The following is a 25,940-nucleotide window of genomic DNA, read 5'->3' as shown; positions in this document are numbered from 1 at the left end:
GCTGTTGAAAGGGCGTAATTCAATTCAATTCAGTTTATTTATATGGCGCCAATTCACAACAAAAGTTATCTCATGACGTTCCAATTAGAGCAGGTCTAGACCAAACTCTTTAATTAAACTGTAGTACAGAGAGCCCAACATTCCCCCTTGAGCAGCACTGGGCGACAGTGGAGAGGAAAAACTGCCTTTGAGAAGGCAGAAACCTCGGAGCAGACCCCAACTCAAGATGGGCGGCCATCTGCCTGGACCGGGTGGGTTGAGAGAGAGGGAGAGAGAGAGAGAGAGAGAGAGAGAGAGAGAGAGAGACAGAGGGGGGGGAGAGAGACAGAGAGAGACAGAGAGAGACAGGGGGGGGCAGAGAGACAGAGAGAGACAGAGAGAGACGGGGGGGGCAGAGAGACAGAGAGAGACAGGGGGGGGCAGAGAGACAGAGAGAGACAGAGGGGGGGGAGAGAGACAGAGAGAGACAGAGGGGGGGGAGAGAGACAGAGAGAGACAGAGAGAGACGGGGGGGCAGAGAGACAGAGAGAGACGGGGGGGGCAGAGAGACAGAGAGAGACGGGGGGGGGGGAGAGAGACAGAGAGAGACAGGGGGGGGCAGAGAGACAGAGAGAGAGGGGGGTGTGGCGTGACAGAAGGAGCACACAAGCAGAGATGCAGAGCAGCAGTAATAATACTAGAAACACTGGAACTGTAGATAATGAAGTATACAGGAGGTACTACGGTGATTATGATAGCAGTATTAGTAACAATAATAATGGCAGTAGCTGTACGGGGTAGTAACAGTAGATTATGACCAAACAGTAGTAATCACAGTGAGTAAAGTAACAACACACAGGGAAAAACATGTGACAAACAGCTTTTAATGTTCACACTGGAACATACAAACCTGACAGGAAACAAACTAAAACACAAACTCAGCTTCAGTTAAAGCCGCAGACAAAGAAAAGCCGACGAAGAGCCGGGCGGCGGAGCCTTCACGCCTGACACCAACGGTTTGGAGTCTGTCAAACTGTGAACATTTCATAATTCAAGCTCAGCACGTGATGACATAACCAGTTAAAATGGCTTCCTCGACTTCAGGCTTAACACAAGCAGAGAGTTGATTCCAAATCTTGAGGTTCTGTTTGAGCGCTGACGACCTCTTCAGGGGAAGTTTCTCATTTACGCTGATGTTGACACAAACATCAGTCGCAGTCACCCAGCAGTCGCGTCGCCAACATTTAAATCACCGTGTTCTGTCTCTGCGTCGTGTTCGACTCCAGCTGTTCACAATAAGTCATCACAGGCCGAAGTCGAAGGCCGCAGAAACGATAAAGACGGAATCACTGAACCAAAAGAAAACGTTTCTGAAAGGTCAGGATGTGTTTGGTTTGAAACACCTGGAGTGTCGTTATAACGCTGGTGATCATTTCTGTCATTTCCACCTGTGCTGCAGGAGCTGCAGGAGCTGCAGGTGCTGCAGGTGCTGCAGGAGCTGCAGGAGCTGCAGGTGCTGCAGGTGCTCACCGTCTCACTTTGCTCAGCACTTAAACTGCTGGAATTAACCTTTAGTGGCATTCAGGTTTGACTCATTTTACTCTTAATTGCATACAGGGAACCCGGGGTGTGTGAACCTCTGAGTCGACACGTCGCAGCGTGACCACCGACACACACACACACACACACACACACAGAGGATTTTTCTGGAAATTTAAAATGACACTTGTTAGATTTGGACTTTTCAGCCTGAAGGGAGAAAACAAAGAAGAGTGGGTGCTGATCTGTGTGTGTGTGTGTGTGTGTGTGTGTGTGGGTGTGTGTGTCTCAGTATCTGCCCTGGACGCCCAGCTCGGTCTCAGCGGCGCGCTCAATTTGCTCGTGGACGAGTCGAACCTCCTGCTGGGTCAGAGTTCGCTCCATGTGGCGGTAGATGATGCGATAACACTGACTCCGCCTACCAGTCCTGAGACAGAGACAGAGAGACAGACAGAGAGAGAGACAGAGACAGACAGACAGGGGGTCAGCATCTTTCTGTAGCCATTCAGCTTATTTACATGCTGCATCACTAGATCGTATTTGGTACGTGGTGGCGGGGTCCGCTCACTGCTAATGGCGACACATCGTCTGCCACTCCTTCACATTAAAAGCATTCAAATGCTAAAACGTGAGGTCTTTTATTGTTTTGAAGTTTTCTTTTTCTTCCTTTTGCCTTTGCCCCCCCCCATCACTGACTCTTCTTCTTTTAACCTCCTTGCTGATCTTCCTCCTCCGGTCCTACTTTCCTTTCCTTTCCTCCTCTCATCCCTTCTTCTCTTCCCTTCATCATCTCCACTTTCTCCTCCTGTCCTCTCTTTCCCTCATCTCCTCCTCCTGATCCCTTTTCGTCTCCTTTATCCTTTAATATCCTCCTCGTCCTGTTGAATGACACACAGGCTGATAAAACACAGACTTACAATAACTACACACAACACAACACAACACAACGCTCTCTCCCCCACCTCTCTCCCCCACCTCTCTCTCTCTTCATTCGTTCTCTGGGTCTCTCGCCCTCTCAGAGCTCGTGAATAATTGAACATCAGTACATTTGGTGGAAATGTCAGAGAGAGAGCGAGATAAAGAAAACGAATGAAGAGACACAAACACAATTACACATCATACTTACTGTGTACACACACACACACACACACACACACACGCGCACACACACACACGCACTGGGTGAATGGTATTTCATGTGATAGACTGTGTCGTTGTTGAATAATTGATGTCTCCATTATCCAGCACATATAGCTGTGAGGGTGTGATACAGTAACACCTGTAACACACACACACAAACACACACACACACACACACACACACACTAAACAGGAGTATGTGAGATGAATTTGCACATGTTGCATTATGCATGAAAAATAAGCATATAGTTCTCTGCCATACAAGTATTAATACACACTGACAGGTGAGCGCACACGCAGTAATGAGAAATACACACTAAAGACGAGAGACTGCTGGAGGAGTCTGGCAGAGTTTGGGGACTACAGTTCCCATGATGCTTTGGGAGATGTAAATAGGTTTTAGGTAGTGTAATAATGATGCTCCCATTTCTCTGAACAGTTTGGTTTTAATTAGTTACTACTTATGACTGACAGCTCACTGCTGCTCCTGATTGGCCCAATTGGTGTGGGTGGGAACGCAATATGACAGCTCTACCTCCCAGTCACTACTGCACAGACTCTGGCTCCAAATGACATCAGTAGAACAAGATGGCAGCGCTCGTATGAGGGATAGTTTGGCTTCATTTTTCCTCAGTGGGAGGAAGTGAAGACGTAACAATGTGAAACATGTTTATGGAGTGTGGACAGGACAGAGTGTGTGTGTGTGTGTGTGTGTGTGTGTGTGAGTGAGTGTGTGTGTGTGGGTGAGTGGAGTGTGGGGGATTTTCATCCAAAGCAATTAAAATTCTATGAATAGCTCACTGCACCAATTAAAACAAAACCGAGACAGATAAGTTTGACGACTTCTGGTCTTGCACACAGCAAACCTTAACCAACACTGTGTGTGTGTGTGTGTGTGTGTGTGTGTGTGTGTGTGTGTGTGTCTCTAAGGAGCTCACACAGGCGGTTCTGTCGGCTTCATTCTGATGTTTGGACCAATCGGATCATCTGACTGGTCGGCGCGAAACAAACATTTACAGCCAAATAAAATTTCACATTAAACGAGTTGCACTTGTTGATTTGAAATACGTCAGCCAGAAGTTTAGTGATGAACTTAAACTATTTTGAGTAAAAGTGCGTTTAATTGCAAAAATGAGTTTGAGAACAGTTACGAGCTCTAATTACTTATTTAATAAGTTTCCTCTCACAGTCTGAGCTTAAATCAACTTGTGCGTCTTTCAAAACAATCCGGCGTATTTTGCCAAAACACTTTTATGATCCGTTTAAAACAAAAACTCGATGGATTTGAAATTTTACTTTTCACAGATTTTAATGAGGACTGAAAGCTGGCATCAGATTTGAAATCCTGTTTGTTTGATCAGAAAGTTCTGATTTTGAGTACTTTTCTTGTTACGGAAAAGTTCAGCTAAACATTAAAGTTAACACCTGAGAACGTTTACAGGTTTCAGAAATTATGGTCTCGGTAGCAAATCTCATGTGCACAAAAACGAGACACTCATCTCAACAGGAGAAGAAGAAGAAGAAACAGGAAGCATCGACGGGGTCGCAGCGGGACAGAAAACATGGCCGACAGCATCACAGCCAAAACATTAAAAAAAAACAAAACAGGATCAATCTGATGTCAGACTTCAGCAGATGGCGGGATGGAGGAAGAGATGGAGATAAAGGGATGGAGAGGGGCTGAGCTTCAAAGAGGAGCATAATGTTTCACTGAGAGGGAGGAGAGGGCGAGAGACAGCCACAGGGACTGGGAAACAGAGAGAGAGCGAGATAAGTGGATGATGACGGACAAGCTTGAAAGAGGAGTGTTGGCTTTCATTCAGACTGAGAGAGAGAGATCGATAGACTGAAGGAGGTGAAGACGAGAGCAAACTCCAGGAGCTGCCAACGTCCTTGAAAGCATCGCGGTGCCTTCACATAAAGAGGGCAAAACCAAGAGATGTGATATCGTAAAGTCCTGAAGAGGGAGGAGAGGGGGGAAGGGGATGAAGGCAGGAAACAAGGAGAGAAGGAGGAGAGGAAGGAAGGAGGCCTCTGTTCCTCCTGATCTTCATCATCCCTCGTGTTGATCATCATCGTCACTTTCCGCTACTCGCATTTGACGTGAAGACACACAAAACCCCTGAGGTTTGTCCGTCGTCTTCAAACACATCGTATTTTGTTCTTTTCTTCTTCTGTGGTTTTGTTTAAATCACTCAGGACTTCGACGGCTGAATCGTCACATCAGACCACCATCAGCCCTGCAGCGAGTGGGCCTGGACCCCGACCGGATCGACGGGACTCTGTTTATCTGAACGGAAGAGACAAACCCGGTCCCGCCTCCAAAGCACCTCCCACCCGTCTCTCTCCTTCCTGTTTTTGTCTGTCTTGCTTCACCCATCCATCCATCCATCTCCTCCGCCGGGCCAGAAAAGAGCCGAAATCAGATCGTATTCTGTGAAGGGGCTGTGATGTGCGTGTGAATCGGAGGCCTTCTCCTCTTGTTAATCTCACCGCTTTCATCCTTCCTAATTGGGACGGACAGTCGGAGGAAGCCACCAGGGGGCAGGAAGGAAGAGGAACCGTCGGCGGAGAACACGAGCGCACACTCAGACCGAAGCGTAACGCCGCCAGATGCACAACATTCACTGGGTGTTGATGCTGAAAATACCTTCACAAAATTCTACCCGCACGCTGAACGTCGCACAACAAAACTTTAAATGGAGCCACAGCAGCAGGTCTGATGTGAGCCAACAGCATTTCAAGATGTCTGCTGCTGGATGCCCACTGATGGGAAAATAAATAAACGCATAAATAAAAAATGACAAACAGAATGAAATAAATCCAACCGGCCGCCGTGCAATCGGCTGCCTCCTTCTGAAGCCGGCCTTTCGGTCTGACAGCAGACAGAGCTCCTCTCTCCCGGTTGTTTATTTGGCCTTTTTTCCACTGAGGAGAGAAGGCGCGGCGGCCTGGCGAGAGCCGCCTGTGATCTATTAATACATCTGCATTAATTAGTCAGAGCCGCTCTGTAGCTGTTAGCCGGCTGTGCGGCAGATCCACCAGGATTCTGCCCACAATCTGTTGTTTGTCGAAGGGAAACGTCGGCTCGGCGGAGAGAGCTCGTCTCATCTCCACAGGCCCTTCGCATGGGGGTCAGGGGTCAGAGGTCAGGGGTCCGGGCTCTGGGCTCTGGACCCAGGCTGGTTAGCTGTGACCAGCTTCCTCACATCCTGCTGTAAGTGTGAACACGATGAAACAGATTTTCATTATCTGGAAGAGAAGAACACCTGAAGTCACGGTGAGGTGACCTTTGACCTGCTCCTGCTCCATTAGCTTCACTTCCTGTGTGCTGATTTGCTCCCTTTCTTCCAACCTGCACAATACAAATCCTGGTGTAGAAATACTTAGAGAGACGGAGGGAGAGATGGTGGTAAAGAAGGAGGGATGAGGAGGTGGAGGAGTGTGAATTATTTACAGGACTGTCACTGTAGTAGAGAAGGCTGTCTGTCAGAGAGGTAATAATAGACACACACACACACACACACACACACGGGCTGAAGTCTGATCACCTTATCAATGTTTCAATAAGGAGCCAGTCTGAGCTCATTAATTATTCGTGAGACTGGAACCTGATTGGTCCATGAGGGTGATCAGAGATTACTACAAGCTTACTTCTTGTATTGTTTTTTGACCTTTCTGACTTCCTCTGGTTCACCTTCTCTTTCCTTCCCTCCTAAATCCTTTTCTGTCTTTTTCCTGAACTCCTCCCTTCTTTCTGTCTTTTCTTGTTTATCTTTTTACTTTCATTCCTCCTCCCACTTTTCTTTACTTCTTCACCTTCTTTGCTTCCATCTTTTTCTTGCTTGTCTCTCCATCTTTATTACTTCTTCCATTCCTTCCCTTTCCTCGATGACTCCCTTCTTTTATTTCTTCTTCCGCTCCTCCTCCTAGTCTTCTTCCTTGTTTACTTGTCTTTCGCTCCTCATTTCCTATTTTATCCCTTCTTTTCATCACTTCTTACTCTCCTTCTTCCCCTCCTTCTCCTTTTGATGCTCTCCTTTTTAACTTCTTTTTCTTTGTTCACTTCTTTCTTTCTCCCTTTATGCCTCCTCCTGCCTCACTTCCTTCATTTTCTCTTCAGTCCTTTTGTTTTCATCCCTTCTGAAATCCCTGTTTCCCTCCTTCCCTCCTTCTCTCCGTCCTTCCCTCCTTCCTTCAGCTTCCTGTCTTTCTTTAACTCCTGACTCTCCCTTCTGGGGATCAATAACAGATGATTTTAACTCTGACAAACTGAAATGTCATCTTCACACTGATCACACAGTCTGGGTGCCTTTTTGCAGGCCGGAGTGTGTGTGTGAGTGTGTGTGTGTGTGTGTGTGTGTGTGTGTGTCGCCTACTGTCCATCTGTTGGAGCACCAGGAGACATGATGAGTGTTTACGGTGACTCACACACTCTCCCCTCCTCCTGCCATCTTTTAGCAGGTTTTCTTGATCCATCAATCAATTTATCAGAAACAGACGAGGTGAATCAGAGGAACTCGGTGAACAGAAAGCGGAATACAGATGAGTGTGTGTGTGTGTGTCACCTGACTGTGTGACACAACTTGAGACGCATCTGGACGAGTTAGTCCTGAGAGTTGTGATCTCTGACGTGGAAAAGCTGGACTTGCTCGGGTTCAGCTCCGTCCTCTGGTCGCAGGCCGAAGCAGCTGATCGCCCATCTGGTCTCCAGCATGATGTCATCCGCACAACAAACAAGTTCCCCACGTGAGGCGGCCGACGAAGACGGACGAGTTATTTCTGGTGCTGAGCATTTTGTTTGCAGCCTGGAAGTGGACTTCTGAAGTGTTTGGATAGCGAGCGAGCGTCTGACGGGCCTGAAGGGGATCAACAGACAAACCGGAAGGCGTAAACCGACAGATTCAGAGTCTGAGCGGACGTCGTCTGTCGGACTCTTAATGACACGCTGATGGGAAAAAGGTGGAGCTGAGTCCTGCCTGGTGATTGGCCGTGTCGAACAAACATTTAGCGAAGCGGAGCGAGATGAAGCCGAGCTCGCCGAGCCGAGCCGATCCGAGCCGAGGAGGAAAACGTCACGTCGTCCACCTTTTAATTCTACGGAAGAAGTTTAAAGATTGATGGTTTCTGCTGGTCTCTGCAGTTCCTGTCTGCTAGAGCCAGCAGCTTAGTGAACAACAACCACAAAAATCCCAGTTTTACTGGATAACAACGAGCTGAAGGAAAAATATGTTTCATCCACGATCACTGAGGTGGGAATCGTCAGCGTGTGGGTTTTGGCTTTAATTTTCGATAAGAGTTTGATGATTTCCTGGACTTCTTCTCACGTATTCATCAGGAGTGTCCACGTGGCGAGGAGTTCAGTGTTTCCTGCCCTGAGAATGACTTCAATGACAGCATAAAAAGGCACAAAACATCATCGCCACCATCGAGACAGAAATGCAGAACCCAACACTGCCAGGGGGACAGTCTCATTACCCATGATTCCTTGCCCTCACTAATGTAAACCCACTTGACATTCGCGGCGTGCGATTGGCTGCTCTGAACATATGGGCTCCATTGGCGTTCCGTTATCGTAGTGAATAATTCAGACGGCTGTTTAGCTGACGGCGTCGCTGGCATTTCCTCCGTGCTAATTGCTCGTTAGGCGTCCCACTTGACCTTTAACAGGAGGATAAAATTTGGAAAGGTTTCATTTTCAGGCGTCTGTGTTTTCAGTCGTCCTCTCTGTGTTAACTATTTAAACTGCGACTGAACCACATTTCCCTTTGGCCTCCCGCCTCAGGAACAAATGAGCACAGGTGAGGCTCTGCAGGTTCAGGTTCTGAGCGGGAACTTCCTCCCCCCGTTCAGAGGCGAAGGATACGAGAGCTGCCGTCTTGTTCTGCTGCTTCATTTCAATAAAAGGAGAGTGTGGAAGCAGCAGACTCCTACACGTTAGGCACATGACGCCATGTTTGCTCCTTTGCTGTGGGGTTTTGGTGAAGCTGCCAGTTCTTGTGTTCTTTGCTGTGTTGTTTTGCCGAATTACCTGCACGTTTTGCAGAAGTGACCTGAGTAATCTGAGCCCAAAGACACATGACAGATTACACAAACACTCAGAGCTCTGACCGAGCACACGACCGAAACTCAAATGTTCCCAAGCTTTCGGCCAGGAAGCGCGTTGTTTCCTTCACTTCTGAAAAAGGGGACTTTCTGCAAACTGGATTTTGTCCACAGGCAGTGATAAAATATTTAACAACACATGCAGCCGTAGGGCACGCGCACGCACACACACACACACACACACACACACACACACACACACACACACACACACCATTGTGTTAAACATCCAATAATCCAACGCAGGTTCAACCAGAGATCTGCCATTTCACACAGCAGCGGTGGAAGAGAGGGCACATAAAACTATGCTCACTTTGTTTCTCACACACTCACTTACACACTCTCTCTCTCACACACACACACACACTCACACACAGAGTTATAAATATTTAACACGAAGGTGGTGCTCCTGCGAGTCAGCGGCAGCTACGGTCGACAGCTTGTTTGTTTCTTGTGCTCTGTTTAATCACACTGAGAACGTCATCTAACTCCTCACGTACTGCCTTTAAACGTCACGTCGCCACGTGGACGTCCTCCCTGCCCCGGGACAAACACGACGTCTGCCTTCGCGTCTCAGGCTGTGAAAACAGTCCCGTTTATCTCTGCTGTCTGCCTCCACTCGGCCGACACCACAATGCCGAGTTTATACGAAGTTTATTTTGGGTCGAGATGCGGAACACAAAGACGGAAACGCGGCTTTTAGCTGCTTGGTTACCGCTGGTGATCATCTTCAGTTGTTGCCATGGTCACATGGATCAAAAACGCTGAAACAGCATCACGTCGTAACGTAAAGCGACTGTAGCTGATTCACACGCGGGACTTTAACGCCGAGGTCCTGCTCTCACTTTACAGGAACAGGAACAGGACAAACTGCAGCATCGCGACCGCTTTGACGTGAGAACGAGCTGCACGTGTGCAAACCGCTGCATCTCAACGCGTCTGATGTTCACCTCCACGAGCAGATTCACTGCCATCTTAACCTTTTGGCACATTAACCAGAAAGAAGAAACAATCCGTTTCGGAATAACTGCTTGTTAAAGTGTAATCTGTGATGCTGCTGTTAGATGAGGTGTTTCAGGAAACTTTACTGTCCTGATGAACGAGATCTCCTGTTCTTCTATAGTCTGCATCAAACCGCTGTGAGCCATCATCCACTCTTTTATCAGTATAACGATCACAATATAAAACAGCATCACTAGAAGAAGAAAAGTTGTTTTTTTTATTTTAAATCTGTAATTTCGATGTTAGATTACCAAGAAGTAAACAAGCTCACTTCCTGTCTGTCCTCTGGTCCAGACGTTCCTCCTCTCTCTCACTTTCACTTGAGGCCACTTCACTTACTGGAGATGGTAAAGTGTGTGCGTGTGCGTGTGTGTTATTCGTATTAAGATGTGGGGAGAGCAGGAAGCAGGCATCATTATCAGGAAAATGGAGGCAGCAGGAGAGCTTTTCCAAACCCACTACAGCCTAAAGTGTGTGTGTGTGTGTGTGTGTGTGTTCATCCCCACGCCTACAATCCAATCAGATTCATTCACAATACATTTTCATGATCTCTCGGGTAACATGAGCTTGCTGTGATTTAAGTGTGTGTGAGGATCGATGTGGTTAATGCACTGCCGAGTTAACCTGCTGCCTGCACGGAGGACTTCAAACTGAGCAGCTCCTCCTCTGGGCCGAAGAGAAAGTCAAATGAACGTCCAGTCGGGCTAACAAGAACACACACGACATCCTCGACTCACAACCAATCAGATCCATCGTTTCCACTATGCTTATCAAAGTCCAACCGGCACCTACCGCCTCACATGCTGCACGGAGACGCAGTGACGAAGGTCGAGCAGCCGGACCGCTCGCCAGTGCTCTCACACATCTCCAGCTGTCGCACTGGCGCCCCCGCAGGCCCAAAGTGGTATTGCGAGCGGGACTGTTCGGGCGTAGCTGCTTCTTCACAGTCTGCTGATGATGGCAGCTCATTTTTACAGCGTCTTAATGACAATTCTGGTCACATCTCACAAACTGCACCTTTAAAGCCTCCAGTTCTTGCATCTAAAACGTGTCTGCAGGCTGGTGAAACGTGCTGCGTCAGGTCAGAAACACTTGGCTAACGGCACACCGACGGTAAGGAGAAGGAAAACCATGTCCCATGCTGCTCCTCTCAGGGGGATCTGGTCTCTGTGGGGACAGCAGGTCTAATGGAGTCCAGAGCTGAGCAGAAACTCAATGTGTTGTTGTCTCTCTGCATCAGACTCCAGGTTAGCGCTCTAACACTGAAACCGAGGACGTTTGAAACAAAGAGATGGAAACGAGAGAGGATTTTATTTGTTCGTCCACATCCTCCTCTCTCCTCCGTCTCCTCGCATCGTCTTTGCTTCTCTCATTTTTCTGTTGTTTTTTTCCCTGGCGAGGTCGACGCTCAGCTCGCCCATTAACACAGAAAGTGGTTCTCTGCTTTTCAATTATCAGCTGCAATGCCCTCTCCCTTTCTCCAACACACACACACACACACACACTTTTGCTGAAGAATTCCCTGAGGTGAGTGAGTCATCAAAACGATATTTACAATCTCTGACAGTCGCTCAAAGTGCGAGTGTGTCCAACATACTGATTACGTGTCCCGAAAAGCACAATTAAAGAAGCAGAAATCAATCAGAGGAGTGAGTGTGTGTGTGTGTGTGTGTGAGAGAGAGAGAGAGAGAGAATGTGACTGTGAGTGTGTGTGTGTGTGTGTGTGTGTGTGTGTGTGTGTGTGTGTGTGACTGTGAGTGTGTGTGTGTGTGTGACTGTGAGTGTGTGTGTGTTTTGAAGTGGAACTGATGTGAGTGGGAAACGCGTGCCTGAACGCTCGGGTGGATCTGAGCCTTCACTTCAGGCCATCAGTCAGAGTACTGAAAGCCGCATCAGATGGGCGTCTCTGGACTGACCACAGGATGGTCAGCAGGCTCTCATGAGCTTCAGTGAAGCGTTGAGCCTGATCAGCCAGTCCAGGATCAGTTCTCGTGACAGCACGAGTCGCTTTACTCCTTTTCTTTGCAGACTAAACCTCATCACCATGTCACAAAGTGATGGTGCAGACCGGGTTCTGGTGTGAGAGTCCCGAATGGACTCGACATCCACTCCAGCATTCAGTCAAAGAATCGCAGTACAGACAGCAAACGAGTACAGCAGTCCTGCAGGTCGTACTGCGACGAGCTGTCGTGATGTCGGCCTCGGGGGGAGCAGATACTGACGTCCTAGCTGATGAGGATCAAAAGCTTGTCTGTGCCATCTCCGTCCCTGTCTGTCCCCCCCCCGGGACGTCTGAGCTCTGACTGAAGGAAACTGTTGGTGTTGATGTTGAGGACTGCGAGTTCTGCTGAGAGAATCAAAAAGCCACCAGAGTCTGAGCGGGGACAGACTCTGAGTCTCCGGGGTCTTCATTCAGTACCGTTCAGAGTGCAGAGTGACCTTGTGGAGGACCTGGACTCAGACCTTCTGAAGATGGCAAACACGAGGCAGCTGCCGGAGCCTGTGGAGGTCTGCGTTCGGCCTGCAGCCTCCTGACGAGGCTCTGAGGGTGGAGCTACACTGATGGAGACTTTACTAAACTACGACTGAACCTGAGAGGAAGAAGAATCGCATTTGGCTCAAGCAGCACGTGCAGCTTCAGGTCAACATCACCGCAGAAGACGTGTTTTAAAGTCGTCTTCTTCTTCTGCTCTCCTGACCGCACTGCCTGAAGGACTTCGCTTCCTCCGAGTCTCGCTCTGCCTCATCCCCAGACAATAAGAAGTCAATCTAGCCGGATCGAACCTCATCACTGAGACACACACGCACACACACACACGCACACACCATTAAGGTCAGAGCAGAGAAGGACGGCGAGGCAGAAACGGTCGCTGCTCTTTATTCTTTTTTCCTGCTTTTCTTTCTTCAGGTGTTTCTTCGCTTCAAACTGAAATTTGTTTTGACTTCAGCTTGAGACAGAAGTGAAATGACGTAGAGACCACGTGGTGGAATCCATGGACGTCTGAGGACGGCCCTTCAAAGCCTGACATGAGGCTCAGTCAGGGGGGTCACAGCGAAGACAATGTGGACAAAACTCTGTGGACACTGGAAGCAATTCTGTTTTTATGTTTTGTTGTGAAGTTGAACGTCACAAACGCACTGGAGGACAGAGAAGTTACTGGATGTAACTGCAGTTCTGCGAGTGCAGGCTTACTGCTCTCCAACAGGGAGGAGCAGATGACATGCTGTCATCTGTACGGTGGCCTTTTAGGGACACGTGTGACTTGACTCAGCCTCAGCTGGAGCTTGAGTGAGGACGAAATGGTTTCATATCTGGTTTATGCTTTTTACTCTTTGGTCCACAGCACAACAACTGCGAGAGAAGAAGGGACAGTTCTGCCTAATTAAAAAGTCCACAGACAGAAAGTGAGATTCTCACTTTTTTGCTTGTTTTCTTGTGTTTTAGAATGCAAGAAACAGATGTTAGAATTAGTTTGGAATAAATTATCTGTCAATACAGCAACCAAGAGAGCACAAACCACCAACAAAAGCCAAAAGCCAAAAACAAGCAGGCTGCAACGCAAACGTCGCTCTCAGGACGAAATTCTGCAAATAAACCAAACAAACTGAGAGACTCGCTGACCGCACGTCCAGGAAACACGAGTTCAACCTCTGACGGCACAGAGGAAGTCAACCTTCACGGAAAAAACCTGCAAAAGCCTGGCAAACTCGCAGCGTCAGCCTGGTGGACGTGTGGCCTGATCTCAGCCTGCCCGGCGTCCACACACTGCAGCCCTGCAGCGTCCACCTGCTGCACTCCCAGCAGCTCGTCCAACAGCGCCAAACAGGTCACGGGAGTCAAACGACAGAGACTCTTTTAAAGCAGGTCGTCCACGACGCGTCCTCCGTCTCCCCAGAGACGTCTGCTTGTCACTCTGCAGGTGGACTCCTGAGCGTGTCGCTCAGACAAACTAAAATCTGCACACCGATTTCCACGAGCGTGTGTGAAACCGAAAAAGGCTTTAAGCGATTTCAAAGACAGAAAGTTCCTGAAACTGTTAAAATGACGATGAAACTTCACCTTCCTGTCAGTGAAAGAGCGGAGCGGCAGTGACGTGGATTTTCTGTGACAGCAGCGAATCTCTCGCTCCCTCACCTCAAGTGACCCCAGCAAAGCTGCTGACTGCGTGATTCACCAGGGCGGGACAGAAGGTGTGTGTGCGTGTGAGTGTGTTTAAATTGGCAGCAGGATGCAGGCACGACCGCCTCACCAGCGTGCGTGTGTGTGTGTGTGTGTGTTCCCGGTTGGCCATATGTATGTCAGCTGCAGCTCCTCGTCAGGCCGGCAGAATTAAAACAGAAAGCGGGCGAGCTGAGAGTCGGTCTGAGCCGTCAGCTTTCCTGACAGTCAGCTCGTCGTGCTCACGAACCACCACAGAAAGAGACGGAGGAGCTGGGAGGTGGAGCGCGTTCAGAGTCTTCCTCGGTCATGGAGGAATCACCAGCAGGTGGTGGTTCAGGTCCAGTTTGACCTGTGGAGGTGGACAGCAGGTCCAGCTGCCTCCACGTCTGCTGCACAGGCTCACACTCTGAACACCACCTGAACAAAACCAGGTGTTTGTGTGTCCACGTGTCTTGTGTTCCTGGTCATGACTGTAACACGCACACACGTGTTGTTCCTCTGTTTGCTTTGTTGTCTGTGCTGTTGATGTGTGTGTTTATCTTTGTAAATTTACAGCTTGTGTGTGTGTGAATGAATTCTGTCTTTGTGACTCCCTGATGTGTTTATCATCTGAGTGAGAGTGGAAGCATATGTGTGTGTGTGTGTGTGTGTGTGTGTGCCACCGTAACCTCTATGCTCAATTACACCTAGATTACCCAGAGGCCCTCAGGGCTGTGGCAGCCGGTGAGCTCGCTGATATAAATCTGGTGTATTGTTGATACGCAAGCTCTCTAATGCCCATAAAACATTACTGCTACACACACACACACACACACACACACACACACAATATTAGGACACTCCAGGGAGTCAGTGCTGCTGTAAGCTAATATGCTAACACTACAGGGTAACTCAGATAGAAGGTGGAGGAGCAGGTGAAGGTGGAAATGGAGGAGGTGAAGGTAAGAAGACGAGGAGGAGGAGGAGGAGGAGGTGAAGGAGGAGGTGGGGAAAGGAGCAGGTGACATTTTGAAAAGGTGAGTGGGATGATGTTGACATTTAGAGAAAAGCGAGATCAAGTGAAATCCAGATCCCATTTAGAAAACAGAACAATTCCAACACAGTGGAGACAAAATACACTGCTCGTCTGTCTGCCCGTCTGTCTGACCGTCTGCCTGTCCACCTGCCTGCCTGTCTGTCTGGCCTGTTCACCTGTCTGCCCGTCTGTCTGCCTGTCCACCTGTCTGCCTGCCGTCTGGCCTGTCCACCTGTCTGCCCGTCTGCCTGTCCACCTGCCTGTCTGCAGTCTATGCTCAGTACTTCATATGGAGTAAAATATCTGAAAACTGAAAGCTGGTGTGGGTCATCTGAGTATATAAAGATGGCTGACAAGAGACGTCACCAAAGGGAAGCCCAAACATCTGGATCGCCCCCTGGTGGCTGGCTGCAGTAGAGCTCATAAGCTCCTCCCCCTCCATGTTAGCAGATGGGACATGAGCCAAACTAAAAACTCAAAGTACACGTCGAATAGTGAACAGTTCTTCATCACTTTGGTTTTCATGAGTTATTTGATGCAATAAAAAGGGGCTGAAACATCATGACTGACAGCTGATCACAGTAAAGTCACGGTGGGGAATCCGCCTGGGAGAGTCCAGACCCGACCGCTTAATGCATGTGAAGCGCGAGGTCCAATCAGAAGAAGACAGGACTGACACGGCGGTTACTTTTCTGTCTCTTTCTGTCAGGCTGATTGGCTGTGGGAACAGAAAACAATCATACATTATTCAGCTGAAAACCTGCACACCGGAAAACAACGGCTCACTCTCTCTCTCCCTTTTCCCTCAGTGGATACGATGCTCTCTCTGCCAGCTCCCCCCTCCTCCCTCTTGTCATCCATTTCCTCCCTCCCTGAGAGTCTTCACTCTCTTCCCTTCTTCATCTCTTGGGGAGTGACGGTTAGCGTTTCTCTCTGTGTTAAATCATTCAGTGAGTTGTGGTGGGCGGATGCCTCTGTGTCTCCTGCTGAGCCTGAAGAGACGGGGAGGAGGGGGAGGAGGAGGAAGAGGAGGAGGAGGAACAGAGGGAGGAGGAGAGGAAGGAGAGGGAGGAGGAGGAGAGGGGGAGAGAAAAGGAGGAGGAGGAGGAAGAGGAGGGGGAGGAACAGAGGGAGGAGGAGAGAAAAGGAGGAGGAGGAGGAGGAGGAGGAGGAGGAGGGGGAGAGGGAGGAGGAGGAACAGAGGGAGGAGGAGAGGAAGGATAGGGAGGAGGAGGAGGAGAGGGGGAGAGAAAAGGAGGAGGAGGAGGAAGAGGAGGGGGAGGAGGAGGAGGAAGAGGAGGGGGAGGAACAGAGGGAGGAGGAGAGAAAAGGAGGAGGAGGAGGAAGAGGAGGAGGAGGAACAGAGGGAGGAGGAGGAGGAAGAGGAGGGGGAGGAACAGAGGGAGGAGGAGGAGGAAGAGGAGGGGGAGGAACAGAGGGAGGAGGAGAGAAAAGGAGGAGGAGGAGGAAGAGGAGGGGGAGAGGGAGGAGGAGGAACAGAGCGAGGAGGAGAGGAAGGAGAGGGAGGAAGAGGAGGAGAGGAGGAGAGAAAAGGAGGAGGAGGAGGAAGAGGAGGGGGAGAAAAGGAAAGGAGAAGGAGAGGAGGAGAGAAGAGGAGGAGGAGGAGGAGGAAGAGGAGGAGGAGGAGGAGATCAAAGGCTACTCTGCACTCAGAGTGAGGCTTCATTTCAGTCGTCCAGCAGATAAACTTTCAGTTGAGTCCAAACTTCGTCTTTCTACATTTTTACACGACTTTCAAATGTAAACCCAAAGACGAGCGAGCACATTATCACCTGTATCTGTTTGACTGTACTCTGAAGGGCGGGGCTTAACGTGGAATTGGGCGGGGCTTGGACTGGATCAGAAGCTGTTATATTCATTCCTGATGAGTAAACTATTGAAAGAACCTGAGAGTTTGGCTTCGGCTGGACGTTTCACTAAATGGAGAGCCGAGCTGTGCAGCAGTGATCGGGAGGTGGAGTCGCGGTCTGAGCCAATCAGGAGCAGCGCTCAGCTGTCAATCATGACGTTTCAGCCCCTTTCAAAGCATCAAATACCTAATTAAACCCAAACTGATGAACACCCAAACAAACACCAGCGTGATGTCTGATGATCAGCTGAGAATCCTGCCTGCATCGAGGGGGAACCAAACGCAGCTAAAGCACCAAAAGAAACCCAAATAGTTCAAAATACACACACCTTTCATCTCTACCTCACCTGTCCTCCCCCTGTCTGGGGAGTCACGAGAGGGAGGGAGGGGCTGTAAACTTGACTGACAGCTCTGTCGGCTTATCAGATTAGTCCCGGCCGAGTCGCAGCTCACAGCCTCACCGAGCAGTAAATGCAGATTTATGGGGAATCACGGCGAGCCATCAGCTTTGATTTGCTGCTACATGAGATGTTTATGGAGCAGGAGGGAGGGGCGAGAGACTACCAGCAGAGAGAGAGAGAGAGAGAGAGAGAGAGAGAGAGCGAGGGTGAGAGAGAGGCACTTTGTTTCCTCTCTTCCCCTCCCTTCCTCCCTCATTCGATTAACTTGAGAAGTACTTTGGAGGAGAAAATATATTTGAGAGGCTGCAATTTCCGGCAGCTTTAGTGGGTTTTAGATCAATTTACCGCCATAATGTACATTATGGTTTGTTTGGAGACGAAACACACATCAACACACACATTATAAAGTGGGACTCGGAGACAAACAGCACTTGGAAAGAATCTTCTTCCCGTTTCATATTCAGGTTTTCAGAGTCACAAGAGAAAGTTTGGTGCTGGACTGCGTGTTCGCATCGGGCTTCAGAAAGGGAAGATGAGCCGGTTAGCCTCAAACGCCGACGCTTCCTGGTGATCTGTCAGATGCGACTGCTGGTAAATCCCCTTCAGTTTCCAACGGATCCGAGGAGGCGCACGGACGAGTTCCAGCTTCTGCAACACAGCCAAACGTTTCACGAGTCGTATTCACGACACACAACGTGCAGTATAACCTCCGTCACCATGCACCTGCGCTCAGATAAATCGCACAGTGCACATTTGAAAAGACTTTAAAGGTCGTTTCACGTCTGACCTCATGAGCACACCGAGTTCAGGTGCGTTTATGCTCCTGATGGACGTGTGCTGCTGCTGTAAACACAAAGCCAGCAGAGCTGAAGCTCCTCTGGGGACGACGTCAACACATCAGTGGGACAGAAGCTCATCAATCATTAAGAGCAGTTTTCAAAAGCCGACGGAGACACGAGACGGCAGTGAACTGAGCTCCTCAGGGTCAGCTTCCTCATCGGTTAGCAAAATTCAATATGCTGACTAACGACAGCAGATTCAGGCGGGAGCTGGTGTTGTGTACACGCCGCAGAAGGTTCAGCCTGTCTGGGGATAAAGAATAAAAGCCGTCCTCGTCATTTATCTGCCGTCTCTTTCAAATTCATCAATTAACTCCTTTTTGTTCCTGTGCAGACCCCAGCACAGCCGAGGAGGACGGAGGTCCGTCTCACAGGTGGGGACGGCTTCACCACAGACAACCCAACGAGTGCAAAGCCAAACGCCTGCAGGAGGGAAGTCATGACAGACGAGGAAGACGAGTCCCTGCGTCACACCTGTGCGACCTTCAGATTACATTCAGAGCATCACAGGAAAATCACCGACGTACTGACTTGATATTTGGAGTGGAATTGTTATCATTTCTAATGAGTTGTTGGAGTCGGGACGGCGTTAATGAATGTCACAGAGCAGCGACTAATTAACTGATTAAAGGCCCCACATAAATCTGTGTGTGTGTGTGTGTGTGTGTGTGCGCGCGCAGGCTTCACACTTCAGTCAGATCATTTTGTCTGAGGCAAACTCAGACTTCGTCCTCTGCGTCCAGTCAGAGGAGGACACGTCACACACTCGTCACATGCTGCTCTGAAGTGTCATTTCTCACACAAACAGCAGCAAATGCAGCGTGTGTTGCGGACTACTTTCAGCGGTGGATGAATCCAGATTTTGTGGCAGCAGGACAGTTAAAATAAACTACAGTATGTGTGTATGTGTGTGCGTGTGTGTTTAACGTGAAGGCTGAGCGCAAACAGACAGAAGAAAGATGTGTGCTTAGACAGAGTGTGTGTGTGTGAAGCCACAGAGGGAAAGTGTGTGTGAGACAGAGACAGAGGGGGAGGACAGGGAAGAAAAAGGTGCAATGCAGGTATTTTATGCGCCACTAATTTACAAACTGATAGCTGTAATTAACTCAAAACCTTCTCTCTCCATCGTTATGATTACACTGTGATGAGAATAATATGAGTGTGTGTGTGTGTGTGTGTGTGTGTGTGTGTGTGTGTGTGAGGGACAACAGCACAGTAGATGAGAGTGTGTGGGAGACAGACGGGGGAGAAAGGGGGAGAGGATGCTGAAGTAAAAAAGGCGCAATGCAGATATTTTGTGCAGGAAACACGACTGTCACTGAGGACAGAAGTATATGGACGCATGAACACACACACACACACACACACACACACACACACACACACACACGGTGTTGTCTGTTTCTCCGCCTGTCTAACCTGCAGCACGTCTAAACCAAAGCACAAGCCCGACGCTCCGTCCGAACACCACCCGCCCTGAGCACCACATCCGTCCTTCAACACGTGTGACAAAACCAACGAGGTGCACGAGGAGCTGATCAATCAAACTGACCCAATCAGCTGAGCCAATCTGCTGATCGACTGACAGAGTTCAGTCTCTGTGAGTCCTGGTGCCTCCCCCCTCCCTCACCCTCACCCCATTAGCTCTCATACCAAAAGTCAGCGTATATTAATGCATTGTTAGACGTGTGTGTGTGTGTGTGTGTGTGCTCGGTGGGGAAAAAGGTCGCTATTTAAAAGACATTAAAATGCTGAAAGATGAATAGTGTCGGACATTTTTACGCACTGCAGGGCGCTCGCCCCAAACACACACACACACACACACACACACACACACACACAAGCAAGGTCGGGCAAGTGTGTGTGTGTGTGTGTGTCACTGTAATGTGAAAAAGGAGTTCTCAGCCATAAGGTACCAACCTCCCACTGCTGCCCTTTACACACACACACACACACACCCCTACCTTAAAAAATGAGATGTCAACACCAGGCACTGCAGGCTCGGAGGTGTATGCCAAGGACAGTTCTGTGTGTGTGTGTGTGTGTGTGTGTGTGTGTGTGTGAGACTCTGCCATTTAGAGTAAACAGGCACTTTTCTCTGTGCAGAGGTGTGTGTGTGTGTGTGTGTGTGTGGGTTAATTAAAACTGATGACACTGCCATCACTCGTCTCGTACTAACAGAAAAACGAGTGACCTTTAGCCTTCTTTTCGTTTCCTGTCATTTTCAATTTCCACTGATTTCTGTTTTCTCTTTCGTCTTCCCATCATCTCTTCCTTCCTTCCTTTTCTCTCTTCACTCACTTCTTCCTTTCTTCCTCTTGTCTTTCCACTTTCATGTAGGGACTATTTTCTCTCCGCATCGCCATCAGAAGGAGGCGTCTGCTGCTGGAGAAAACGTGTAGTTTTGGGGTGAAATGTCCCTTTAATGAGCAAACGACGTCGCCACATGATCCGTGACTCTGACCAATAGGAGCACAGACTCTTCAACAGTAGACAAACTTCAGGTGAGCGAAGCTGTGATCACCTGACCGTCACCGCCCGGTCAGCAGCATCAAAGCGTCCAGCTTCCCTTCCACTGAGACGGATGGGGGTCACCTGAGGACACACCTGTCAGGTGGACGGGTCACATGTCACACCTCCTCACAGGTCACCACAGACGGCCGTCTGTATTTGGCTGTAGTCACGACTATGACTCGTTTCCCTGCACCCTTTCAGCCTCCTCGCCGCCCTCCGTCCCCGTGGCGCCTTGTCCAGATGGACGCAGTACTGCATCTGTGTATTTTCTGAGTACTTCACTGAGCACAGTCACAGTACTGACTAAACGGCAAAGTGCAGACTTGGTTGTCAGCTTGTGTGGCATGAAGTGGTGGTGTGTGTGTGTGTGTGTGTGTGTGTGCGCGGCGTCTTACTTTGGGTGTTTGAACTCGTCCACCAGAGACACTTTCTCCACCAGGTCTCCTCCGACCGAGCGCACCAGCTCGTAGAAGTCGTTCTGGATGAAGCCGTCTGTGCTGTCCGGCAGCCAGAAGGAGATGTCGTTGTGGAGGGGGGGGTACTTACTGAGAGGCTGAGGACACGGACATGGACACACACACACACACACACACACACACACACACACACAGTAAGTACCGTCTCAAGTATCAGGCACATAAAAATGCAAGTAAAGAAGACACAAAAGTCGGTCACGCTGTTAAAAATTGTAGAAATGTTTTCCAAAACTTTAAAGACAAGGGCAAACTTTTTGATCATCAAAGTCACAGGCCAGAAGATGAAAAAGGTCAAACCTCCGTCAACATTCGGAGACTAAAGAACTTTGATCAGCTGACAGTCGAGTTCACACTTTCTGGAGGTTTGACGTCTTCTCTCCTGATGATTATTCACCTCTGAGTGCACAGACTCTAAACAGGTTCATCTTTAGGCTCCACAAAGCTGGCAGAAAGCACCCAGAAAAGACCAGTAAAGCCTGTTGGACGTCCTGCTCTTGTTTGGAAATCAATAACTAAGCTAAAAGACGGCAAAAGTTTAGCTTTCGAGCAAAGATGGAGAGAAGAAAGCAGAAAGAGCAACAGGAGGACAGCAGGAGGAGGAGGAGCAGCAGAGTAAAACGCGGAGACAATAACACATTAAAACTTAATCAGGACGACGGAATAAACCTGATGTTTTATGCAGCGGCAGACATCTTTGACTTGTTTATCATCCCGGAAATAACTTTTAATAAACAGACGGAGGGAGAAGGAGGAGTTCATATGCACATAATGTTCTTATCCTCTTCCTCTCGTTGCTTCTATTCGTTCACCCTTTAAACAAAACAAAGCTTAGGAGCGTAAGGAAGGCTGGCGCAGGTTCACGGACGGATGTTAGCAAGTTTCGTTTTGTTTTACCTTCACTGATAAGCTTTGACAAATAAACACAGGAAGGAAGGGCGAGCGGCGGGTGGACGCAGGTGTCCACATACTTCTGGCCATGTAGGGTAGATGGACAGTGTTTCAGTCAGCTGTTCAACACCAGTGCCAGACAGCTCCCTGGTGTGTGTGTTTAATGTTTGTACACACACACACTTCCTGTTTGGCCCCTGACGACGGTCACACTTCATTAGCTGTGGAGGGTTGAGGGGTGAGGCACAGGCTCAGCCCAGGAGAGGAGCACTGACCCTGGGCAGGAGATGAGCCGTGCTCCCCCGGTCCCTTTGGAGGACCCGAGTTCGTCAATAAAACGACTGGGGGGGGGGGGGCAGGAGGACAAGCAGGTCTGTCCTCAGCCCACGTCCCCTCAGCTCGGCTTTCACTCCTCCAACGTCCATCTGTGGCCGTTACTCTAGTTAGCTTCCTCCGTTCAGTTTGTCTCTTCTCTTCCTTTCAGCATCCTCCCCTCCCTCCTTCACTTCTTTTCTTGTTTCACACTCCTCTCTTCTTTCCTTACATCCTTCTTCTTTTTGTCTCCTCCTTCCTCATCATCCCTTTAGCTTTTTGTTGTCAGTATTTTCCTTCACAGCTCTCCAGGATTCTTTCTTTCTTTCTTTCTTTGTGTTCTTGCTCTGTCCTACTTCTGCTTCTCCCTTCACTTCCTTCCTTCCCTCAGCGACTACTCTTTCCCCCCCTCCTCCATCTGCCCTTCCTTCATCCCCTCTTTTCTTCTTCTCTGCTCCCCTCTCTGCCCTCCAACAGTCACTTGAAATGTTCTTCATTAGCGAAGACGAGAGTCGACAAAAAACACCTTTAGGAGGGACAAAGTAACCGCTGTGTGAACCGTGTGTGTGCGTGTGTGTGTGTGTGTGGGTGTGTGTGTGTGTGGTATGTGTGCATGTTGATGATGGGGTCAGTGGAAGTGACTGGTGCCGGCTGATGTGAGCTCCCACTGTCAAAATGTTTTATACATGAGGTTAAGAGGCTAGAACACACACACACACACACACACACACACACACACACACACACAGGTACTGCTGGATGAAAGGCGACAGAGGGCAGGAATGAGGAGGCAGAACACAAAGTCTGAGTCTGAACTGTTTATCTGACATCATTTGTTTGTGCAGAAGCGGGAATAAAAAAACGATTTCGGGATGTTTATCACACACGATCGCACTGAATCCAAATGTGTGTGTGATTTTTGGGCCGTGACGTCGGTTCATCTCCTCCATTAGATGCGTGTCAGACTACATGAAGTCACTTCCTGCTGTTTTCAGAACACCTGGATGCACCTGTCTCAGTGTCTCGGCCTCACGGCTTTCCCCCGACTCCCCACTGAGGGAAATGTTATTTCTGAGGATCAGCTGAAGAACCAGGAAGTTAGCGGACTTTGAGTGAAGAACCGTCTTTCTCTGCTGCTTCAGTTTCTCGTGGCTCGTTACAGCACGGGTGCGTTCTTACCTGGAAGCACACGGGCTGCTGGATGTCCTGGACTCTGAACTGTTTGAGGAAGCGTTCTTCCTGACTCCAGAACAGCCGGATGTCTGGGATGCTGTACAGGACCATGGCCAGTCGCTCCAGGCCCAGACCGAACGCCCAGCCCACCTTGTTTCCTGCTCCGGCTGCAAAAAAGGACAACATGCAACAACAGGTGAGTACCAAGATACATGCCCACGTGTTCAGCTTGTTTCCTGTCGGGTTCTCTGCTGTTTTCACCACGCACAGTGAAGCGTTTAGCAGCTAAAGAGCAGATATTTCCCTCAGGAGGTGGTGGAGACCAAAAACAGAGCTAAAAGAGAGCAAATATTAAACATCAGGTGATGACTCCGCATGAACAATCACCTTCGAGGGACACCTGTGGAGCTGAACACAGACGTGACAGGAAGTGATGTTCCCAACCAGTCGATTGGTCGGCCAGTCATTTAAACTTTGCTCCCCTCACTCGTCAGCAGCAGAAAAAGTAGTCAGTTAATAAAGTTATTATTATTTTTCTATTAATGTCCACGTAGGAGCCATTCAAATGGTCTCATAACACACAGCATGTCACCAGACAACCTGCTCAGTTCTGAGTCCAGTCCACACCAGTCGACTGGCGTCCACAGTTTCAGGGAGCTTCCCAACACAACCGGCCTGCTCCAAAGAATCCGTCACCAAGGTTACTGCACGGTTTACGGTCAGTCTGAGGAAAACAGCTGAGGTACAGTGTGTGTGTGTGTGTCAGCAGGTGCTGCTCTTACTTCAGTGGACTCTATATTATTCAGCACTTCAACTTAATGCTGTCAATAAATCTATACAACCTCAGCCTCCCACACACACACACACACACACACTCTGCTCTCCTGTCACTCCCTGAAGCAAAGTGAAGTGTGCTGCTCAGGGGTGGTGACCTCCTGTGTGAGCTCAGCAACATGTGGAGGAGGCTGGTGTGCAGAGCGAAGACCAGACCGTGATGTTTATGAGACAACAAAGTCCTTATTCTGTCTCCATATTTGTCGCTGCGATATCTCTTTGCCATTTTAAGAACATTTTGAAGCACTAGACCTAACAACACGTTCGCAGTTGAGATGGTCGGGTGAAACGCCACACAGAAATGGAAATGATCCTTCTGTGTGGAACACTGTGTGCAGTGTGTCAGCCATCAGAGGACTCCATCGTCACTTTGTGCTATCACTCATTTGGAGGTTTCCACACGGCACATATCTCATTTCAGCTGCTCCGAGGCAGGTCAAAGCAAAGGGCAAATGCTTGCTGGAATAAAGGATTATGGGTAATTCAGAGGATTTTCAGCCTGGGATGAGAGGGAGGTGGTTTGTCTCTCCGGGACGAAGACTAATTGAGACAAAACTGTTTCCTCTCTGATGTGACGACCCTCCAGAAAGCGAAGTCCCTGACCACTGCTGGGGTCGTGAGCCGCAGTTTAAGAAACACTCAGCCAGAGAGTGGGATTTAACTCTGGTGCTGATTTAGTCAATACAGGAAGTGGAAGTTCTCCAAAATTAGGTATGAACCTCATCAGCCTCCTGCATTCTTCAGGGTTAAAGATGATGTCCGCACTCAGCTACACAGTAACCCCATCAGTGATGCTGGAGACATACAGGACATCCTGAGGGGGACAGCAGCGTCTTTACGAAACCTCGTGACAATCTCTCCAATAGCTGTTGAAACATTTCAGTTGGGACCACAAAGATGGATGGAGCTGAGAGACGGAGGACCAACTAAACCTCCATCTGTCCACTCCGTCCATCTTTGTGTTTTCAGGAGGGGTCCACAATCTGTGTAGGACCTTCAGTAATATCCACTTAAATCCTTCCTTTTCATACAGTCCGTGTCTCACATGTGAAGGCTTCAAACCCCGCTAAGCCGCCTCCTCCCCTTCACGACTGAGGAGGATTTAACAGGTGGAATCAATAGAGGAGTCCAGCTGTTAAATGGTTTCAGGAGGTCAGAGTGGTCACAGAGAGCAGGCAGCCGACACATCAGAAGCTGATTTAAGTGTGAGGATTCAACACTCTGGAGCCGCAGTTTGGACTGGTCATAAAGACGTTATTAAGTGTTATAAGGCCAGTTTGACATCAAGCTTTACCTGTTGCTAAAGTAAGCTAACGACCAAAAGCTAACTGCTAAAATGGTACAACCAGTAAAAATGTTTCCATGGTCTTTGGGAAAAAAAACGGTCAAAATTCCATATTTTAGTGTAATTTCAATTCAAACAACAATGACTGGACTTTCTAACATGTGCTAAACATGAAACAGCAAGTTGGTTAAGTTTAGGCACACAAACTTCACGGTTGGTTAATAAAAGGCCGACGCGAACTCAACCGAGCTCGAATTCAACCTGCACCTGAGAGGCTCAAAAAAACCTCATACGAACCTCATTTCTGTGAAAAGGAGGCCGCAGAAAGAACAACAAGACGCAGACCTGAAAAGGGGGAGATTAGATTCCTGCCTTAATATCACTTTTACATGAAATCTGCAGAAAT

The 25,940-nt window shown here is 48.9% G+C and overlaps 1 protein-coding gene across 4 annotated transcripts in view; it reads right to left on the bottom strand.

Annotated features, from left to right (window-relative positions):
- The window catches only part of fars2 (phenylalanyl-tRNA synthetase 2, mitochondrial), a 73,202-nt gene that overhangs the window by 1,107 nt on the left and 46,155 nt on the right, over positions 1–25,940 (bottom strand). For 3 of the 4 annotated variants that reach the window (XM_046371832.1, XM_046371834.1, XM_046371833.1), the window contains 3 exons: positions 23,422–23,582; positions 20,962–21,119; positions 7,250–7,517 (listed from right to left, as the gene is read on the bottom strand). In XM_046371832.1, coding sequence (XP_046227788.1) covers positions 7,265–7,517; positions 20,962–21,119; positions 23,422–23,582 — 572 coding nt within the window. In that variant the 3' untranslated portion in view covers positions 7,250–7,264. Of the gene's footprint in view, positions 1–1,764; positions 1,946–7,249; positions 7,518–20,961; positions 21,120–23,421; positions 23,583–25,940 lie in introns of those variants that run through there. The other variant, XM_046371835.1, reaches the window with a different exon arrangement.

Source organism: Scatophagus argus, chromosome 18 (assembly GCF_020382885.2).
Source record: "Scatophagus argus isolate fScaArg1 chromosome 18, fScaArg1.pri, whole genome shotgun sequence".
Lineage (NCBI taxonomy): Eukaryota > Metazoa > Chordata > Actinopteri > Scatophagidae > Scatophagus > Scatophagus argus.
This window is presented reverse-complemented; position numbering and strand designations above follow the sequence as displayed.